Source organism: Mus caroli, chromosome 15 (assembly GCF_900094665.2).
Source record: "Mus caroli chromosome 15, CAROLI_EIJ_v1.1, whole genome shotgun sequence".
NCBI classification, from domain to species: Eukaryota; Metazoa; Chordata; class Mammalia; order Rodentia; family Muridae; genus Mus; species Mus caroli.
The window spans coordinates 3,806,654-3,829,643 of NC_034584.1; the positions used below are offsets into that span (position 1 = coordinate 3,806,654).

Sequence of the window (22,990 nt, forward strand, 5' to 3'; positions counted from 1 at the left end):
TCCCACTACTATTGTGGACTTCCACGTCTTTCAGTATTTATTTTTTTACTTGAGAGCCTCAATAATTGTTAAACAAATAGTATATCTTCTTGATTCATTTTTTACTTTATTAATATATAGTGGTCTTCTTTATGTCTTCTGGCTAATTTGATTTGAAATCTATTATGTCAGATATCAGAATAGCTATACCAGTTTGCTTGCAGTTTCCGTATGCTTGGTAAATTGATTTTCATGCTTTGACTCTCAGTTTGTGGACACCTTTGCCAGTGAAGTGTGCTTTTGGAAACAATAGGTAGTTTGTCTTGGGGTTTTTAAATATTATAATGTACTTACAATATTTCTTCCTTCCCTTTCTTCCCAGCAAACCTTTCCATATACCTCTCCCCACTCTCAAATCAAGGCCTTGTTTTCATTGTTATTATGTACATGTATATACATATATATTCCTACCACAGGGTCAGGAGTTTACTGTGAGATTATGTCTCCTAATAACACCAGCTGCTATACTTAAAAAGTCTCATCAACTGTCCAAAATGAGCCAAACAAGGACCTTAATGAACATGACAACATGGATGGATGGATTGATCTTGTTTTATAACTGAGTCAGCCAATCTATGTCTTTTAAGGGCGAGTTGAAAATATTTGCATTTAAGGCTCTTTGTTGAAAAGGGTTCACCATTTACTATGGTGTTGCCGATTTTTGTTCTGGCTGGCAGGGTCCCTGGCAGCTATGATACGGATTTTTCTTCCTCTACTATTAGTGTTAGAAGTTGCTGGTTTACTGTGCTAAACACTGTCATTTAGCTTCAGTAGTCAACTTAGCATGGACCTAGAGTTGCCTGAGAAAAAGGAATTCAACTGAACAAGTGCCTCAACCAGATGTCTGTGAGGCATTTTCGTAATTGATAATTAATGTGGGAGTGCCTAGTCCTCTGTGAGCAGTGACATCTCTGAGCAGTTGGACCTGGGATATCTAATGAAGAAAAAAAAAATCCAATTCCAGAAGAGAATCCTTTGGAATTGGAGTTAGAGGTAGTGGTGAGCTGTCTGGTGTGTGTGCTAGGAACCAAACCCAGGTGCTCTGGAAGAACAGCAAGTGTCCCTAACCACCGAGCCACCTCTCTAGCCCTCTCATTTTCTCTATGTCTTTAGACTTTGACTCTTCTGCCTTGTGAACTTTTAGGTTTGGCCTTTTGAATGCATCCCACACTTCTTAGATATTTCAGTCATGCCCATGAATCTTTCTTCTTTGTATATGTCAGAATGGATTGTCCCCTTCGTCTTGTCCTACACATCTGAAACTCATCTGTTTTGGTCTTATGCGCTGGTGTCACTTTCCACTGTGATTTTTTATTTGACTGATCGATTTGTTCATTTTCATGTGGGTTCCCTTGTTTTTCACCACAGAATTTCAATTTCCATGCTGATTTTTCCTCTGGCTTTGAATTTCTCCTTTAAGCCACTGAATACTTTATTCCCTTTGCTAACTTTCTTATCTAAGCTCTTGATTTGATTTCCTTACTTCATTAATCCATTTATTTTGGTCATTTTAAAAGTAGGACTCTGAAACCTTTTTCTTCCATCTCAGCTATCTCTTTGTCTTTGGGGTCCAATATTGTCAAGTTGTGAGCTTGTGGAAATGTGTGTGTGTGTGTGCACGTGCATGTGTACGTATGGTGTTTCTTGGCTGTGCTTTGAGAGACATTGGAATAAATATATCCACCATTGTTAATTTTTCCTCTTTTTCTTGATCTTTTTGATTGTTTTATCCGAGTCTCCCTGATGAGCTGTGATCACAAGATATGTTCTGCAGTATTATTTAGGAATGAAGCTGACTTCATAGATACAGAGGTTGACAGCAGTCCTAGTGTTAGCTTGCAATAGCAGTATGAGATTCAGAGACAGCAGCACCAGGGTTGGGGAAAATGAAGTTCATTTTTTTTTTAAGATAAAGGTATCAGCGATTAAATTGTTGCTTAGGAGGGAATAGGGAAGGTGAAAAAAAAAAAGTAAACAAGAAGAGACATACACAGGTTAGACATATGAGAAACAGAAAATATTTTAAGAATAGATGCTGAAAAAGAAAAGAACTATCACAAAGGCCAACTCAGATGAGATACAAGCTCAAACACAAAGCCAAACTGTTAATGCACAGAGGTTTAAACATCTTCAAAGCAAAAATAAATTAAAGGAATAATAATAATAATTAATGATGTAATTATTATGTGTTTGTTCCTAATTGGGGTGATGTAGGGTTCCCCCTCTTTTTCCCATAATTCCCTCTGCAGGTGTGGGGAGAGATGCTCGTCTCCATACTTAAAAAACACCTTCAGTCAGTATGTCCTTCCTCAGAGGGATTTCTATTGTTTCCAGAATTCTGGAGTCTGAAACTTTCACTTGCTCTTGTCAACATCTCTGTGCATGGGGTGTTACAGTGAGGGATTGGCCTTTCTGTGAGTGAGGCTGAGGCTGCATGGAAGGCCTGCCCATCTGTGTTTACCTCTATGTCTGGGTGGTCTCCCTGGCCTTGCTCATCACTGAAACCTCACCAGCTCACTTCTCTTGCTCTGTAGTGATCTCATTGGCCAGGGTGGGGGAGGGCAGTCAACTGAAGTAGCAGGGATGATACCTCCCTAGGGACTCACTCCAGAAGACCTGCGGAAAATCTCAGCTTCAGGCTCCTGCAATATTCTCCCCTCTCCATCTGCACAGCCTACCCCCTAGCTATCCTCTCAAACAGGATGTATGCGGTTTCTAGGAATATCTCTGCAGCCTGGTCAGTATTTCTCCTGCTTGCCAGTCTTGTGGTAGCTACATCCAGGGAAGAACAGAACATCCCCGATGGATACCACTGACCCCAACCAGAGAAAGTAATGTGGTTTGGCTTATTTGCAGAGAGAATGTGGATGTAGGCATATCTTTCTCCTCTTCAGTCTTTTCTCTTGTAGGAAGAGGGCCTTTGTTTTCTCATCCTGACTCTTACCTTTCACCAAGTCATGCAAATGTGGCTTTTGTTTTGTTTTGTTTTGTTTTGTTTTGTTTTTTCCAAGGCTTTTAATCTTCTGTCTTATGTAGGAAGGAAGATTCACTCATTTTTAAAAGAGAAAAAGACCTCAGGGGTCTTGTGGGATGTTAAGGTCACCAGATATTCCTCCTGAGAAGGTGTCCTTCAGCCTCGGGCCCAGGCCTTTGATAGGTACACAGAGGCGGCTTTTTGGTCCTTTGCTCCAAGCTCAGATCCTTATATAACTGAGAACCATACTAGCTTTGTAAGTGAAAAACTCTATGTTAGACATATCGGTAAAGGGAGGCTCTCACAGTACATGATTTCCTTTCCCAGGGATACTTCTGTATGACGTCAGGGAGACAAGCCTACCCTGAAAAATACCAGCAGGAGACCTGAACTTAAAGGCACATCTTTACAACAGGTGACTTCTTTTTCCTTTGTGGTGGGGGTGCAGTGGGGGATAAGGGGGTGGAGCAGAGGGAGGTTTTGGGGAGATGGCTCAGCAGTTAAAACACTTCCCATGCAGCCAGGGTGTGGTGGTGCATGCCTTTAATCCCAGCACTTGGGAGGCAGAGGCAGGCAGATATCTGAGTTCGAGGCCAGCCTGGTCTACAGAGTGAGTTCCAGGACAGCCAGGGCTATACAGAGAAACCCTGTCTCNCGAGGCCAGCCTGGTCTACAGAGTGAGTTCCAGGACAGCCAGGGCTATACAGAGAAACCCTGTCTCGGAAAAAAAAAAAAAAAAAAAAAAAAAACAAAACAAAAAACCAAAAACAAACAAACCAAAAAAAAACCCAAAAAACAAAACAAAACAACACTTCCCATGCAAGCAAGGAGTTCAAGTTTGGTCTCCCAGAGGCCAGGTTAAAATGAGTGGGTGTGGCAGCCTGTCTCTAATTCTGACCTAGGAAGGAAGTGACAGGGAAGCCTTAGAGCAAGCTGGCTGGCAGGACTAGTCATTTGGGGGAATCTGGGTTTCCTTGAGAGAGTCTGCCCACAAACAATAAGATTGAAGACTGTTTGGACATGATCCCCAACATTCCCATATGTAAACACATGTATGTCCGCACACATGTGAACTGTATCCATTCATGAATGTATACCACACACATACACACATGGAAGAGAAAAAGAAGGGTGTGGTCCAAGGCCCCAGCAAGGAATCTGATATGGTTATACAAAGCGATCTACACACCCAGCAGCAGGCGTCTCTTGAGGCACACACATGTCTCGGAGCTTCACAGTCGAGCACACCATCCTTCTTAACTAGACAGGCCTATATTTATTTATATTTCAATATTTTTATAACAAAACAGAGCATATGTTCTATGACCTCATCATTCAGTTAAAACTCTAGCAGATAGTCTATAATAAAACGTTATCTTCAGATACTAAGGATAGACAGGGTTTACAGTTTGGGTTTTAAAACTATTTTATGTTGTTGGGTGTTTCATTTTTTTTTCTACTAAGCATTATAGAGCATAAAACCCATTTCTATTTAGAAATAAGGATGGCATTTCTGTTTTGGGATTTAATGTGTTGATTTTCTTAGCCTCATTCAAATGATTTTGCTAAAATCTAAGTGAAAACTTTGCACTCTGTTCAACTTGAGGCTCCAGCTGTCCCAGAATCCTCATGTTGCCCTGAGAAACAGCCAAGTTCAGTGGCTTCCAGTGACCTTCAGACCCTAGCTGGCCCTTGCCAATGATACCCAGCCTATTTAGGTATCCCCTCCATCCCCTCCATCCCCTCCATCCCCTCCATCCCCTCCATCCTCTCCATCCCCTCCACCTCCATCCTCTCCATCCCCTCCATCCCACACTTGCAATGATGGAGGGTCTTCCCTGAACACCCAGGGGACCAGTTCTTCTTCTTTTTCTCCATTAATTAATTTATTTATTCACTTTACATCCCAGTCATAGCCCCCCACCCCCCCCATGCAAGCCCCTCTCTCCCATCCCCTTCCCCTTATCTAGCCCAAACGGGTGGCCCCCCTGGGTACCAAGCCACCCTGGCACATCAATATACTGCAGGGTCAGGCATATCCTCTCCCACTGAGGCCAGACAAAACAGCTCGTTAAGGAAGAGGATCCACAGGCAGGCAACAGATTCAGGGCCGCTAGTTTTTACAAGACAGCATATACATTTTGAAAATTGTAAGGGACCAGTTCTTAAGATGAGGAACTCCCACTAACTAAGGGATCTAGTGTGGAAATCAATCACGAACTGGTTTCCATGCAGATCTGCTAGTGAGTAATCTTGAGAAAGCTACTATGTTTATAGACCCATTGCCTTCTGTGCAAAGCAGAGGTGACCCCTCGCCAGCTCTGTGAACATAAACTTCAGTACACAGAGGCCTGACTGGGGATTCATCATTGCCTATGTTCAGGGCAACATGCAAAATACACGGAGAGATGATAAACCTGTGTCCTAAATTTAAGCAAGTGGAACACACAAACACACACAGACAGACAGACAGACACACACACACATACACACAGATACACACAGATATACACACAGACACACATATTCACACACACATACACACAGACAACTCATACACATGCATACACACAGACACACACATACACAAACACACACAACACACTCAAGACACATATACACTCACACACATAGACACAGAGACACACATAGACACAGAGACACACACACAATGCATAACCCATATAACAGGCACCATTCTGTTGCTCTATTTGACTACACTATTCCTCTTGGGGTGGCTTTTTTTTCTAGCCCCAGACCCATACACTACCCTGCTCCGCTCTTCCCTGTGCTCTGGGAAACTCGAATGCCTGGCTCTCTGGTGTGTTCAGCTATCAGGAAGCATCAGCAGAACGAGGCGGGAGGACAAGGGGTCGTGGTGTTGATTCCCCATAATTTCTGTCTGTGGCTCATTTGTGTCAGTTTTACATGTTGTAGCTGGAAACCATGGTTCTTACTACATGGCTCTTCCTATCTGTCCAGATGCCAGCTTGGCTGTGTAGGCTTTTGCAAACAAGCGCTTCTTAAATGAAAAAAAAAAGCTTGCTTCATGTTATTCATTCACTCATCTTGTTATTTCCTGCTTAGGAGACCAATAACACCATGGGTGTGTGTATCTGTTCAGAATTCAGTTAGAGCAACAAATAAGGGCCATCAGATACATTGTGCTCCTCCTACATGTGTGTGTGTATGTGTGTGTGTGTGTGTGTATGTGTGTGTGTGTGGTGTCGTGTGTCTGTCTGTCTGTCTGTGTGTCTGTTGCTGTGACAAGCTTATTCTGTATACTTTAGACTGTGTTAAACCGTAGCCACAGAGCATGAAGCCAAAATCAGTTGTCAAAGAAACTACCTACCAGCAAGATTAGAAGCATTTCAAAAAGCTTACTACATACAAATATCCATAAAAGTCTCAATTATGGATGCTGTGCATTCCATCGAGTTTTTCCACCCAGTTCTGGCCCACTTTCTCCACTAGAAATGCAGTCTCCCTTCCTAAGTGCACTTTATAAGAATGCACACGGCTTCCACCGCTCTCCGCAAGTCCTTGCCTAATCTACATAGGAAGCTGGAAATCCTGGTGGAAACAAACCGGACTCTGTAGATACTGTGAGAGTCATAGTTGCCACCCTAGTTACTTAAACAAAGAACCTAACTGGAACTGGAACTCAGAAGCTAAGACGTGATTGGTGTGAATACGGGACAGACGCTGCTCTACCTGAGCAAGTCAGATCAGCAGCTCTGAACATGACAGTGATAGAGGTCAGGAAGGCCAGAGAAGGCCTGCTTCCTGGTCCTTGCTAGCTCTAAATGAGATCTTTGCCTGAAATTGAAATGTGAGGAAGTGGCTGACAGAGGGAGGCACCAGTGTGGTAGTTTGTGTAGGAATGGCCCCATAGACTCATATATTTGAATGCTTGGTCACTACGGAGTAGCATTAGGGGGTGTGGCCTTATTGGAAAATATGTGTCTCTCAGAGTGGGCTTTGAGGTTGCAGAAGCTCAAGCCAGGCCCAGTGGCTCATCCTCTCCTCCTGCTGCCTGCAGATCCAGATATAGAACTCTCAGCTCCCTCTCCAGAACAGTCTGCCTATACATTGCCACACTTCTCACCACCAATGATAATGGGCTAAACCTCTGAGCTGTAAGCCAGCCTCAACTAGACACTTTCCATCATAAGAGTTACTGTGGTCATGGTGTCTCTTCACAGCAGTAGGACAATTAACTAAGATACTCAGACACCTCCTCATCCCTCTGCCAGTTTCTGCCAGAAGTTCTTTAAAAAGCCCCTAAGACCAGCAGTCCAGTAGGGATAGATACTGATAATATCTAAGACCAGCAGTCCAGCAGGGATAGATAGTGATAGCACCCCAAAGCCCCTGTTCTATGGGAGCCCCCTCCTATGAATTTATAATAAATGTTATTTCTGACATCCCTTTGGGATTCACAAATTTCATTCTTTCAGTTTGCAAGAACCATGAAGGCACTGACTCTGTGGAAGTCCGTGTGACCAGGAGCATTCAGTGCCTGAACTCTAAAGCTGGAGTCCACCTGAGGTGAGAGACACACCACATTTCCCATATTGTGATGAACCCAACAGAAAACTATTGTGGCGCAGGGCTGAGCTTGGAGTTCTCCCTGGGTTTGAGAAATTATATTTTCTTATCATTTGCTTCAGTTTGTCTTCTCTCTCTAGCAAGAGGATAAAATATGGGTGTGCTGATTATAAATAAAAGTATGATAGCGTGCACAGAGGCCTCCGGAGGGCAATTAATAGGTATCAGGTATTTAAACAGCGAGGTGAATCATTCCTCTCAAAGCCAATAAAGTTGTGCAAATGGGTGTAATTCAGATTTACATGAATCCAGGCATTAGCAAATCAATAGAGCGATTACAGCAGCAGGGCACCCTGAATGTAAAAATCACATTTGCAGTTATGTTTATGCGAAGATACACGCTTAAAATGCAGGTTTGTCCGCTAGGAGTGAAACTAGTGATTTGTTCCTCCTCCAGTCTCCGCTTGCATCTTCCAACCTAAAGATTTACAAATCCATGGAGCTCTAATTTACAGGCCTCTCTCTCCTCCATCCTGGAGAAAAGCCCAGCACAGCAGCTTGCCCCTCCTGTGTTTCTCCTTCTCTTTCAAATGGAGCCCTACAACCCCTCTCAGCTGCTGCCTTGAGGCTCTCGGGTCCCTTCTTTAAGAATATTCTTCAAAAATTAAATCACAGAGCTCTGCTGTGGGAACAACTTCATTTTTATATGCTAATTGGCTCCTTCCAAGCTTAAAAAAAATTGCTACTTAAAAAAAAGAACTCCCCCGAAATTTGAAAGACTCTTAAACTTTGGGGGATAAATTCCAGGACTCCAGTATAGAGCTCAACAAGCCAGTCTACAGGACAAGGACAGCTCGCGTGGCTTGTTTATGGATGGAACAATAGTTTTGGCACTTTTAGAATTTTAAAGAATAAATTTTTGATGGCGCACAAACATAAGAAATTCATATTTCAGTGTCTATAAATTAACTTTTATTGGTGCACACTCATGCATACTGTATATATCTTCAACAATAGTCAAGTCTAAATCCTAAAATATTTACTAACTAGACCTTCAGAGAAAAATTTACAGATTCTTCTCTGAGTGCGTGGCTGACTTTGGGGAGATTAAAAAAAAACCCAAACAACCAACTAAAACAAGAGTCACGAGAGAATAATTCTGTACTCGGTTAGGTTTTAATTCTCCTTGAGGGTTTTTGGTGTTTGTTTGATTGATTGATTTTGTTTGGTTTTGTTTTTGAGGCAGGATCTCTTGCCTAGGTTGGCTTAGAAGTCCTTAAGTAGGAAGAGTGACTGCCAATGTCTAAAGCTCTTGCCTCTACTTCTTGAGAGCTGGGATTACAAGAATGGCCATTATACCATTTATGTGGCTCTGGGGATCAAACTCAGGACTTTGTGAATGCTACCCAAGCACTCTTCCAACTAAGCTACATCCCCAGCCACAGCCTAGGCTAGCCTTGAACTCATGATCCTCCTGCTACAATCTCTATAGCATTTGCACCAACATGACCAGCAGTCTAAAGCTACCAGTATGGAGGACATGGGATATTGTTGTTTTCAGAATGCACAGTGCCTCCTACCCATGTATTTTAGTTGTTGGTATCCTTCAAGGAAGTCTTTTAGAGCTAACTAGTCCAGTAGAAGACTTTGAGGGAATGACAACCTAAAGGTGTCTATTTCTAACACCTGAAAACTCTCTAGGAACATCAAAGGGGAAAGGTCACTTTCTGTGAATATTTTTCCCAGAAGAACCCCCTTTAAAGACTAAGCTTACCTATCATGCTAAGAGGGTACATACACTTATTGGTCTCACTGGGAGTGCCAGTGGGGTTCATCTCTTTTTTTGGTAGTGGCCCTGTGTGGGTGGTAGATCTATAGGTCTTTTCTCTTGTTATTAATATCTGCTTGTCATTTATCTCATAGACTCAATTATAGAAACGTTAGAGGATAAAAGAAAGCCCTCACTCCCATACCCTCCAAAACCCACCACAAGGATGCCAATGTCCCCAGCTCATATGACTTCTTCCATCCCTCTACTTCTTGGTCAACAGATTTCTTTTCCTTGGACCTATGTTTCTGAGTTCTGTAACCCTGTTGCTGTTTTCCAGTGCCATGGCTCAGGATATGGAGTCCTAGAGGAAATGCTAATAGACTCAGTGATGGTTGTTCTTGACAGTCTACCCGTTCAGTAATTATGCATCGAGGAGACAGCCATTAACCATTTACATGTTTTATCAGTTGAAGAACAAGCAGAAGGCACAAACAATCTGCACTCCATAGGCATTTTCTCAAAACAGCCCTGGGAATCAGAGATGATGACCTTCACCAGCCTCTGCTGTCCTGATCATAGACATGGGGAAACTGAGGGAAAGAGACTGCATGGGATCTTGAGAATCTGGAGATGTCTCAAGCCCAGAGTTGTCTTCTAGATTTTGTTCTCTAAAGAAACATGGCTTGCGGGGCAGTTGAACCTCCAGATAGACAAAGGTTCCTCATATGCACCAGGCTAGGGAATGCTGGGGGGTGATGCCATGGATTTCAGAATGTTCCTGATTGATTCCTACAGATCCTTCCCACATGCACCTGTCTCCATGTGCTTCCTGCCTGCACTCTTGCTGCAGTCAATTTGAAGCACCACTACCAAATAGAAAACTGTACTTGAGACTGGGGAGAGGCAAACTCTGTTCTGTGGTTGCATATGTAGCATATACATGAGAAGCCTAGCATACTAAAGCCAGTCTCTATGAAGAGAGTTGAAAATGAAAAAAGTGAAGGTCCCTGTCTTAGAGTTTTATTGCTGTGAACAGACACCATGACCAAGGCAACTCTTATCAGGACAATATTTAATTGGGGCTGGTTTACAGGCTCAGAGATTCAGTCCAGTATCACCAAGGTGGAAACATGGCAGCATCCAGGCAGGCATGATGCAGGAGGGCCTCTAAGAGAAGACTGACTTCCAGGCAGCTAGGACTAGAGTATTAAAGCCCACGTCCACAGTGACAGACCTACTCCTGCAAGGCCACGCCCACTCATAGTGCCACTCTGTGGGGCAAACATACACAAACCATCAGTCAGTGTCAGAGCAGAAGTGGGCAGAAGCCAGAGTCATATATAGACGCCGAACAATCAAAAATAGGAACAGATATCACCAGACACCAGGAAGAAGGGTGGGAAGAGCACTTAGTGTAGAAATCTGATTATTGAAGCCATGTGCGCCTGTCTTGGATCACTGGAAGAGGAAGCTCTAAAATCATAGAAAACCTTGGATTTGGGGAGATAGCAAATACCGAAACAAACCGTTCCTACAACGTCTTTGAAGATCTGAGGCCACAGTGAAAGTTCCGTAGGAGCAGAGGCAAAGGTGATAGTAACATTAATAACATTAGTAACAATATTAATAACAATAGTGACATTAATAATAACATTAGAGCTCATTCTGTTGGTTAAGAAAGAACACAGAAGAGAACTGAAGGCTTGGTTTGGAATAGGATGTAAATATTCCTTCTAATGCCCCATTAGCAAGTCCTCTCTATTCCTACTGCCTCAAATTTAAATTTTCTGGGGCTACTTTCTCCATTCCTCAGTCCCCCACTCCTCTTCTTTTATCCTGTTTTCTTTTCCTTTAGTTCTGTGCATTGCAGTTCTGGGGGCTTCAATGTCTTTGTTTAAGAATTTTCCCACTGGGTAACCTACTTTGGGCCTGCATGGTCTTCTAGATTACCCTTGCCTGCCTCTGCTTTGACATCAGCTGCACAGTTACTCAACCTCTAAACCAGACTCTTGGCTGCTTAAGTCCCACTTGCACATGAACTCAATAGCAGTTATTGAGTGCTGAGATGGCAGAGGGCATTGGGCAGCCAGCATTGACCATGTCTCTCCAGCCCCAACAAGGAGCTTATTGTCAGGGGGAAATACACATAGTGAAATGCATATAATAGTTCCAGACAGTGGCATTGCTAGAGAGAAGACAAAGCAGGGGCTTGGGGATAGTGGACAGCTAAAGGAGTGAGCTATGATCTATAAGCAGAGATAGAGGGGGCTGCCAGAGTCACAGAAAGATCTGAGGGAAGAAAGCTCTGTGCTGAGGAAAGAGCAGGTGCCAAAGGCCTGAGGCTGTGAAAGCAAAAGGACTATTGGCAGGAACAAAAAGAATATATCTATGGGTGCCTGCTCCAAGGATCCCAGATCCACATCAGTTAGAGATGTATTGATCCTTTTTCTGACTATATTACAAGGATGGAACGTTAGAAACAAAAAGATTTGGGCTGCTAAATTATATATATACATATAATTTTTACTTCAATCTTTGTCTATGAAAAAGTACATATGCTTTATTTCCTCCCCGTGTATTATTCATGTCCTTTATTTCCCACCCTTATGCTTCCTGACTGAGCTAAGCATGATGCTCAGAAGGTAAGTGACCAGCAGATGGGGTGGGTGCATCTCCTATAACGCCCCAGCCGAGTGTCAGCTAGTCATTCACAAGACCAAAGGCAAATCATGACGCTGTTGGTGTTCCTCTCATGGCATTAAGGAAAACAGAAGGATAGCAATACAGAGAAAAGATCTTCAGTCTTTTAAAAAACGTATTTACTTAATTCCCATTTCCCTGTGGAAACAACACAGGAACTGAGTAGTGAGCCGCCTCCCATGAGGGGCCTGAGGTAAATGCAGGGCCTCCCGTGAGGGGCCTGAGGTAAATGCAGGGCAGGGCATCACCGTTTAGAGTGACCAATAAAACTGTGTTTCTCAAGAGAAGACCAGATACAAAGAAATGATCTTTTTCTTCCCATTCTGTTTTGTATTTGAACAAGGCTGAAGCAGATGAGGTGTACACCTGTCAAGCCTCTACCCAAACCACCCCTTATTGTCAGGGGGAAATACACCCTTGACTTCACTTTGGCTGAGCACAGGCTGGCCCCTGGCTTCTCATCACCATTTGCTGGAGCAGCTAAGATGTCCTAATTCTATAGTTACACTCAACTTACACAACATCCCCAAAATGGTAATATTAGATGAATGGTGAAATGGAAGACTGATTGTCAGGGGTTAGGAATGGAGCATGGAATGTAAATATGACTGTAAAGGAATACAAAGAGGAAGACTTATAAAAGAAGGAATATTTGTTTTGTAAAGAAAATAAAAGGAAACAAAATGCAAATGTTGGAAACTGGGTCCAGTCTGCCCCAGTCTGCAGAGTCTACACAGACTACCTGCCCCATCCATCGTTCACTGAATGACTGACCGAACCTCCCCATGCTGCTGTGTGTTAGCATTCTGATTCCACTAATCCCAGTCATACTCGGGAAGTAGCCACAACACAGTCAGCAAACTTCACATACTGCCTTCATAATTTTCGCTCTTGGGAAAAAACTCAGAAATCGTTTGGAGATGCTATTTTTTCTCCATCTATATGAAGAGGATGCTATCCCTCCCACCCCACATTTCTGGGGGAGATTAAAGGATTTCACACAAGTAGTCAGCATGAGGCCTGGCTCACAACAGGCTTTTCAGTGTCAACCCTGATACTTCAAAGACACCAACTCACATAATACTATTTGGTAGATGTATAATTTCTGTATAGAAAAAAAATGTGTTTTGGAAGCGATATAGTTTACAACTAATACCAAATTAAGGATAGGAATGTGCTAGAATAGTGGGGTTTCTGAAGCAGTAATATAGCCAAGACGAAAAGTTCACCTGACACAGCACACACTTACAGTACATTCTTGTGTTTCCATGCAGTGACTCATCTAATGGAGTCTACTCCTGTCATCCTAATCTGAGGAACCATACCCACGTAGGAGCAGCAATATTATGGGCTGAGAATACACCCCAGTTGCTACAGTGCTTGATTTACATGAATGAAGCCCTGGGTTTAAAACCCAGCATGGAGCTGGAGAGATGGCTCAGTGGTTAAGAGCACTGACTGACTGCTCTTCCAGCGGTCCTGAGTTCAATTCCCAGCAACCATATGGTGGCTCACAACCATCCGATCTGATGCCCTCTTCTGGTGTCTCCAAAGAGAGCAACGGTGAACCCATATGCATAAAATAAATAAATAAATCTGCAAAAATAAAATAAAAAATAAAACCCAGCATTGCATCAACTGGGCATGGTACTACATGTCTGCAATTCCAGTACTTAGGAAAGGGATCAGGAGGTCTAGGTCATTCTTAGCTACATAAGGAATTGGAGGCTAGCCTGAGTTATTTGAGATAACTCAATAATTTGTGTGGTGGGGATGTAGAGAGACAGAGAGTGGCTTTAGGGGTGAGGGCCCACTGCAACTCCAACAACTCAGTTTAAAGACGGGACACTCAACCTTGAAGCTTGCAGGATGGGTGCTCTGCTTAGCCGAGCACACGTCCCCAGGACTTGCAAGCCCTGGTCGATATCTTCCTGGGAATAGCATTAGCCTTGGGAGACAGCTACTGGGAGAGTGGGGGTACTTATTCGGGTCTCAAAAACAGAACAAAACACCCCAAACAACAATAACAAACTCGCATAAAGACTTCAGTGAGGTTTGTGGATTTTGAGGGGCAGAGAGGGTGTTTTGTCATTGTTTTGCTTTTGTTTTGTTTGCTTTGCCATTCTTTGTGCACAATTACATGAAACTATAAAATTTTACTTCCCCTGGGAGCCAGAAATGCAATAAAATGTTTCATATCCACAAAGAATCTTTGCATCTCTTTCCCCACTTTTCCCCCCATTAACAATAGGATCAAGAAATGGAGAACAAATGACTAGAACCTCAAAGACCACATCAGCACATCATTTACCAAAAGAAAATCCCCAAGGGGTGCTCTACCCAGCCATCCATCTGTTCCTTAAGCTAGTGTCCTCTCCCACATCCATCCAAGGTCAAGGTCAGCCTGGGTTTTTCCATAGTCATCTTTCTTTGTTCTTCACTCTATGACTTAGAGGACACTGGGGACAGATGGACGTGTGGAACACAGACTCTTCATATTAAGGGCCGGGAAAGAGCAATGAACATGCTCTAAGTGGCAGAGTGCACACAAACTAGACAAGTGTTTTGAAGGACAGTGAGCCCCTAGCTCCAGTTCTCTATATTTTGGCCAATTTGAGATGACAGAAGAGAACACATTTAGCAAGAATGGACAGAGGCCTGACCTTGGAATAGAATTGCTAGCACGTCTTCTGGAAAGAAAGATCTTCATTCTCAGTCTGTTTAGGCAGCTTCTCCATTCCAAAGAATAAGGAAACAATTATTATTCCACTGTAGCTGTTGTGTGGTGGGGAAGTAGAGAGTCAGGGAGCAGTTTTAGAGGTGAGGCCCCACTGCAACTGCAACAACTCAATTTGAAGAGGGGACACTCAGCCTTGAAGGTTACAGGATGGGTGCTCTGTTTAGCCGAGCACACATCCCTAGGACTTGCAAGCCATGGTGGATATCTTCCTGGGAATAGCATTAGCCTTGGGAGGCAGCTATGGGGGGAGTGGGGGGTTACTTATTTCCATCCTAACAACAAAAATAGGGCTTTGTGCAAGCCAATGGAAAAACAAGCTACTCAGGGTAAGCTTCCCCATTGGAGCCCCTCTCTCGGATAAACAGGCCTGCAGCAGCTGCAGGGCTCTTGACGAATTCATGTGCAGAACTGCAAAGACATCGACCTTTCAAACAAAAAGTGCTTACGTCTCTCTTCTAAGTCCTCACTACTATGCTTCTAGGTTTATGTAAATGTGACCCTACTTCCAAAGTACAAAGGCTCTGAAGCTGGGTTGGGCTGGGCTGGGCTGGACTTGACAAGCTTGCCTCAACCCTTCGGCTTTTGACATCATGTGACAGCTTGCTGAACCCCAGACCAGAGACATGACTTAGACTTTGAAGACAAGCCTGAGTTTATTTGTTCAACATTGGTCCTAAGCTTCCTCCAGATCCCCAGAGGCACCATGAGAACTTACAGTCAACTAGACCCCCAAAGTTACGTGTCAGCACGCCAACATCTGTTCTGAGATGTGCTGGCCAACACCCAGGGGAGTGTTACTTGAATGTCCCTTTTGTTTTGTTACAGGCTCCTAATGAGCACCCTAAGTTGGCTTTGAATTAACACAGCTCCTCCTGCTCCAGCCTTCCAAGGGAGGAGATTACAGGTGTTTATCACACTCAGTGGAGAGTCATCATTTGGCAATCACTAATTGTGAAGAGTCGGGTGTGTGGTGGGGGGTGGAGTCTTAACTTTTCCCCCACAGGGTTCCAAGATGAACTGATGATGAGACAAGAGGCAGGGAGAGACTGCACATCTCATTTGCTGTGTGATCTGCCCCATGATTGTGCACAAAAACCCGACCAGAAACTCCCCAAGGACGATGCAAAAATAAACCTTCCCTGACTGCTTAGAAACAGAAATAGCCCGCGTCCCAGTGGAGAGTAGAACCTTCAAAAGGTCTGGGAAAACTGCAGGAAGAAGCCCGGAGAGAGCCCCATCCCAAGCTGTTCTCTGTTGGGCACTCAGAAGCCCCAGGCAAGGGAGGCTCTGCGAGGCAACCCCAGCTGCCCAGCTGCGCATGCTCTTCAGGACAGGTACAACACTCACCCAGGGTTCGGATGGTGTTGCTGGGCCAGCTGCGCGGACTGAAGCCGTGAGCATTCATGGCTTTCACAGCAAACTGGTAGTTGGTATCTGGATCAAGGCCTTTGATAACCATGGAGTCCATCTGCAGGCGCTCTTGGATTATGGTCCAGCTCTTGTCAAAATCTGGTCTTTAATGATTAAAAATAAGAAAAGCAAGGGTTCAGAAATACCGTCGGGAAAAGAGGTTCGCTAGCCATGGGAGCTAAGACCATTTTCACTCTGAGAGCTATGCTCATAAAAGTGAGTTAACATTTCCTATCTGAAAGTGGTCCTGCTTTCAAACCATAACGTCATCAGCTGCAAGCATCTGCCAGTAAAAGCAAGTAGATCATCTTTAGGGCCAGTTCTAAGCACTGCTTAGAGAGTGTCTACTTCTGCCTGCTTGGCCTTCACCAGGACATAAAGACCCCACGTGGGAGCATTTATCTACAAGAACTGTATTTTCCAGATGTTCCTTGAGCAAGGCTCTCCCATCCCTAGAGATCAGGAAAGCAGAGATCCCATCACTTTGCCATCTATTCCTGAGTAAACAAATACAGATTTTATAGGGTGACAGACAGCATGAATTGCCATGGGAACACTCATGATGACTACACTCACAGACCTTCTTAGTAACAACAAATTATGTCTGTGTCAAGACACGCCCCCTTTTCACATGTCCCCCTGAGGGCAGAGAAGGTAGATCTTCATTTAGACTTTTAATCAGCAAAGTGGCATTCACAAAACCAGTACAGTCTCTGGAATTGGAGGAGCCAAGTTCAAATCTCAGTTCTGCTACTTAGTAGCAGCTGATCCTTCTGTTTTATATACTTTTTATTTTATGTCTTTAAGTCTCAGTTTCCCCATATGTAGTATGTGAATGATGCAGGGACCAAGATAAGGGAACTGCCATGAAGATTACATGAAGCACACATGCTTAGCCTCCACTCTAGTACCACACTATAAATATGTGCCGGCCACTACTCAGGGGACTCATTTACTTCTGGAGTTAATAACTCATATGCTTGCTTACTGCATACACATTCCCAGACTGTACTGCTAACCCATGCGGCTACTCAGCCCTGCAGATATAGCCAGCATGAATTAAGATGTACTATAAGTATAAAACGCACACAAGCTTTTAAAGTAAAAAAAGAAAGAAAAGAAATCGATCTCTTCCGTAAGTATAAAACTGATTTTATCTTCATATTGAATTCATGTTGAAATGATAATATTTTGGATATAGCAATATCCAAATTGTTAATAATAAATTTAACAATTATAAATATAAATAATTTATTTATTTTATATTTATAATATACTATATGTAATTTATAAATATAATTATAAACACAAGTAATCAAAATAAAATAGCTTTTTAGAACTCATTTACATGGGCTGGCGCGTTGGTTTGGTGGTTCGGAGCACTAATGCTTGCAGAAGACCTGGGTTTAAGCCTCAGCGTCCACGTCGTGGCTCATCACCACCTGTATTGCAATCCCAGGGGATGTCAGACACACACATGGTGCACACACACACACACGCAGGCAAAAACACCCACATAAACACAAAATAATTCCATCTTTACATTTTAAAAACTTATTTTCTCTCTTTTTACCTTCATAACACGACAATTAAAACATAAACTCATACAGGGCTGTCCAGCATCTCTTTAGGACAGACACTGTAGCCCCCTCTGGATGTTCTAGCTAAAGGAGAGGAAGAACCTGGCAGGTAGTAAGAAAGGGGAAGTGAAAGTCAGGAATAGCAGTGCACAGCAGGGGGCCTAACTGGCGAGCTTGTATTGATGGCTGCTAATTGCCAGCATTTGCCAAATGTTTCAAAGTGTTAAGCACTGTTCTGGTACCCTAACTCATTTACCTCTAACACCTATTCTCTTAAAAGGCTCAATCTTTTGTTTTCGATTTTAATATAAATGAGAAACTAAATCTCTGAAAGGGCAAGAAATTTGACCAAGGTCACAACTGAGAACTGCTGAGGCCAACTTGGGTTGATGGGCTGAGGTTAAATGAAAACAAAACAAAAACACTTGACACTGGATTAAAAACTAGCGATGGTGGGCAGGGGGCGATTATTAGACCTTCAGCTGGTTCCTTCCCTGCACCCTCCATCTGGTGTGAAATGCCCCCTACTCCCAGGTATTTAAAGAGTATCAGGAAACAAAATGTTGGTGTTTGTCTTTTGTGAAGAGCATATCAGGAAAAGAAATGAGAGGAGAAGCCTGGATGGGCTTCATTTCTTACATGTGTGCTTGCCTCATTCTTCACTAGCAGGACTTACTAAAAGTCCAGGAAATGGAGGCAGACACTTCCTCTGGGTTAGCATACCAAGTGTGAGCGAGAGCTGTGAGCGCTGACCGTGTCTGGTCTGGGGGAGAGAAAGTCACAGGGCTGCCCACTGGAGGAGGCAGGGTTCACTTATTCCCTGTCTTGTCCTAAAGGTGGAATTCTCTAAAACGACTTTATCATCAAAGGGAAGAGCTGACTGAGTGACGGAAGCTCACTTGCAATTCACATTAGCACAGAATCATTTCACAGAGGAGAGCCGCTGGAGATACCAAAAGGTAAAGGCAGAAGAGATGCGCTCTTTAGATAAAATTCTCCTATTATTTGCTAAGCTTCCCCTGTGCTATTTCTAGAGGAAAGAACCTTAATCTCTTTGGGTGTGCTCTTGTTTACCCAGAGCTACTTGCAAATGTCTGCAGCCATCTTCATGCAAAAGTTACAGGGTTTGGGGGGTAGGGAGGATTTTATATTCTTTGCTCATCTCATGCAGACAAAAAAAGAAAAAGAAAAAAAGGAAAAAGACCTATTTTCAATGGAAATGATAGAAATCATTAATATTTAATTTCATAATATATAGCTCATGCTGATTGAATAATAGTTCAAAACCTTAAGTACTTTGCCTCTAGTTTTGGATCAGGTTTTCCATTTCATTGGTCCCAGAGTCTCTTGAGGTCCAGAGGACAAAGGTGAGGCTGACAGAGATAACCTGGCAGTATTGTCTTAAGCCATCCTCAACAATAGCTATATCTTCTTTCCCTTGGGAGGGAGGGAATTTTATCCTCACTACAATGTTGGCAGCCAAGTCACCATAGCAACACGATCCTGGCACTTTCCCCCATGATGAAAGGCCAGAGAAGGAGGAGTTAATTGAGAATATGCTGCTCTCAGCTCTCAGCAGCTCAAATCTGCAGCACTTTCTAAGAAGTGGCCAGGGGCAATGCCAGGCATCTCATCCCTTAGGAGGGGCTAGCTCAGGAGATTCCTGGCTGGCTTTTAGAATGACTGAGCAATGTGTAGGAAGAGCCAAGGATGTCAATTCAAGCAATCAGGGTGCATGCACCTAGTGGCTTACTTTATTGGGAAGAGCTGCTTATCACCGGCTGGTAATGTTAAGACCCAGTAAGAGTTTGAGGATTCCTAGAAGTTACAAGCAATATTTTGTATTTGAGCCCTTGTTTTACTTTTCTAAGTAAAAGCCCCCTGGATTCTCAATTATATTCTTAAAGATAATTATGATACCCAAAGCTTATGAGACAGATCTACCATTCTACCTTTGTAAACATAGTAGAATGTTTTCATAATTTACATAATTTACATAATTTACATAAAAGAATTTATGTAAAGATACAGACCTGTATACTTCTCTTATTTCTTTTCTTGTAACATTTTGACCACTGTACCCATTGCCAGTCAAAATCTTAGTGAACAATCATTTTCTTGATACCATGAGGTTCTGTCTTGGCAGGGTCCAGTATAGCAGGAGCTATGTTTGTGAGGCTTCTAGGGAAGTGCAAGGACAACCTTCGGGAGCTAACAGTGCAGTTGGCAGAATAGTGCATCTGGGCTCAGTGCAGGAACAAGACCACAAAGAGTCAGCAGACGGCCAAGCAAAATAGTGTGTTTTAATAAATGTATTTGAAATTTAATTTTAATGTGTGTGTGTGTTCCACTTATATATAAGTGTCAGGAGGCTACAAGAGGGCATAAAAGCTCCTGGAGTTGAAGTTTCAGGTAATTGTGAGCTGCCTGGTGTGGGTGCTGGAAAGTGAGCAGCAATGTCCCTCCATGGCTGTGCTACCTCCCAGCCCCAAGAACTGGATTAAAATAGCTCAATGTAAACTGACCTCTTGTGGGAAGTCTGTGAGGACCAGGAAGACTTCAAATTAAATTATGAAAGTGTTTGGATTTGAAAACACGTAGGAATGGAACCCAAGGAACAAATGGAGAATCCTTGGGTGGCAGAGATCAGAGCAACACCAAGTATGTCATGTAGTATGTTAAGTGCTAAGTGCGTGTAGGTAAATGTGATAACCAAAGAGAAGGGATAAGCCCTGATAAGGATGTCCATTTGAGCTATACAAAAGATGAGTACAAAGCATGAGAACACATGAGTAGGTGAACAAGCCTGTAGCGTCTTTCTTTTTCTGTCTCAGTGTCTGCTTGACCACTGAGCTGTATTTACTCCTACCAACTGCGCACCTAACTTATCAAAAGTCAGTTGAGTTTATCCCAAAATGTACCGATGATTTATTAGAGCTTTGTTTTTGAGAAATGGCCTTACTCTGTAGCCCGGGCTGCCCTCTGTAGACCTTCCTGCCTCAGTCTTTGGAGTACACAACTTGCAGGCATACACCACTATATTTGACTTCATTTTGTGGCCTTCCTGTTTATTATAATTATTAATATTCCAGAAATCAATGAGATGTAAGTATAAAATGAGTGGTACTTATACTGTTTTTAAAGATTTGATAAAGCTGAAACCTAAATAATTATTTTTGAACCAGGAAAAAGGGAAGATTTAAGAAATTATTGTAAAGTTCTGCCCCCAGCATTGCAAATGACTTTTAAGCTTTTGGTTCTCTTCAAAAAACTATTAGTACAGATAAGACCTCTGAGGTACCTAAGAATTTCAAGCTGTTAACTCAGTTGGGGAACCCACATTACAAAGGAATTACCATAGCTACATTTACAAAGTGGTTAATGGTGTACATTTACAGAATTTGTCTTAAAAGGGAAAATTTAAGCCGGGCATGGTGGCGCACGCCTTTAATCCCAGCACTTGGGAGGCAGAGGCAGGCGGATTTCTGAGTTCGAGGCCAGCCTGGTCTACAAAGTGAGTTCCAGGACAGCCAGGGCTATACAGAGAAACCCTGTCTCGAAAAACCAAAAAAAAAAAAAAAAAAAAAAAAAAAAAAAAAAAAAAAAAGCTCTTGGGATGCAGTATCAGGATATCTCTAAGGTGATGAAAAAAAAGAAGATAAATTATACCACAGTATATTCAGCGTGTAACTTCTAAGAAGTTGTATGCAATGTACTATAAAAGTTGTGAGCAAAGCAATGTGTTAGAAATTTGAAAAAATTTAAATTTATTTGGAGATGTGAAAAATCTCTTCTAATGCTAACAATCACACCCTAGATATTCCTAGTTTAAAGAACAGATTTCTTTCCTACACTGGGCCTACTTGGATCACAGGGCATAACATATTAATCTTTCTGTCTCAACTTGTATAATCACCCCAGACACATTTTGAGTGTGTATGAACAACACTGCTCAGGGGGCACTCTGTCTTATTCAGTGTCACTGATGCTATGGAACTTAATTCAAATCCGGCTATATCCTGTTGCCACACAAAGCGGGCTTTTCAGCAGGCAGCAGTAATGAGTGTGGGCACAGTCCAGATTCCAACAAGCAGCTGTCAAAAACAATCACCTAAATGACCATTTGCTCAAGTCTCACACCGAGAGCCAGTCATACTTCAGGGTGGTCTAGGAAAGAAACATTCCCACATCTACTGCAGGGCAACGCTAACTGCTGTTTAACTTTTCTTGGTAAATATAATTACAAGCTTCCAGACACTTGAGAGCAGGCACGGAGATATTAAACAAAAGCAACAACATCACCACCTCTATCAAGTTCACTTGTTTATATATACTTTCTTCTGAACACTCCAAGAATTTCTGGTTATCCTGCTATCTTAAGAAACACTGCACCTTTAATCCCAGCACTCAGGAGGCAGAGGCAGGCGGATTTCTGAGTTCGAGGCCAGCCTGGTCTACAGAGTGAGTTCCAGGACAGCCAGGGCTATGCAGAGAAACCCTGTCTCAAAAAACCAAAAAAAGAAGAAAAAAAAGGGGGGGGGGAGAATTTAAGATATTAGCATCATTTAAAATATGAGTTATAATTTTAATTGATTTTAAAAAGTTAATCTTTCTCCAACAATCTCAGTGTTGCATAGTAAGAACTTCTAAATAAATAAATGGAGAATAGAATGGTTGATTTCTATTATGAATCTGACAGAAATTTGAAATCCCTAAGCGGTGTCTGTGAGTGTGTTTCTAGGGAGGTTTCACTGAAGTGAAAAGAGCCACTGAGGGTGGTAGCACTATTCCCTAGACTGGGTGGTACCATTCCCTAGGCTGGGCAGTACCATCCCCTAGGCTGAGCAGTATCATTCTCTAGGCTGGGGTGACACCATTCCCTAGACTGAGTGGCACCATTCCCTAGGCTGAGGTCCCAGCTTAACTAACAAGGAGGAAGTAAGTGAAGCATCAACATTCATCTCCCTCTGCTTGCTGACTGTGGATGTCATGTGACCATCTGCCTCAAACTCCTGCCACCACAACTAGAGCAGATGTCATCACCATGTCTTCCATCCCATGAAGGACTGATCCCTCAATCTGTGAGCCACAATAAACTCCCTTCCTTGAGGAGTTTGTCTGGTGTTCTGTCATAGCAATAAGAAAATTAAATAATATAGTGAGTGGATACATATAAACTGACTTTTGCCCAAGATATCTATCTATATAAGTACACAGGAGTATAT

The 22,990-nt window shown here is 42.8% G+C and overlaps 1 protein-coding gene across 2 annotated transcripts in view; it reads right to left on the minus strand.

Moving 5' to 3' along the window:
* The window catches only part of Egflam (EGF like, fibronectin type III and laminin G domains), a 177,763-nt gene that overhangs the window by 59,439 nt on the left and 95,334 nt on the right, over positions 1-22,990 (minus strand). For both annotated transcript variants that reach the window (XM_021183287.1, XM_021183286.1), the window contains exon 6: positions 16,123-16,289. In XM_021183287.1, coding sequence (XP_021038946.1) covers positions 16,123-16,289 — 167 coding nt within the window. The remainder of the gene's footprint in view (positions 1-16,122; positions 16,290-22,990) is intronic.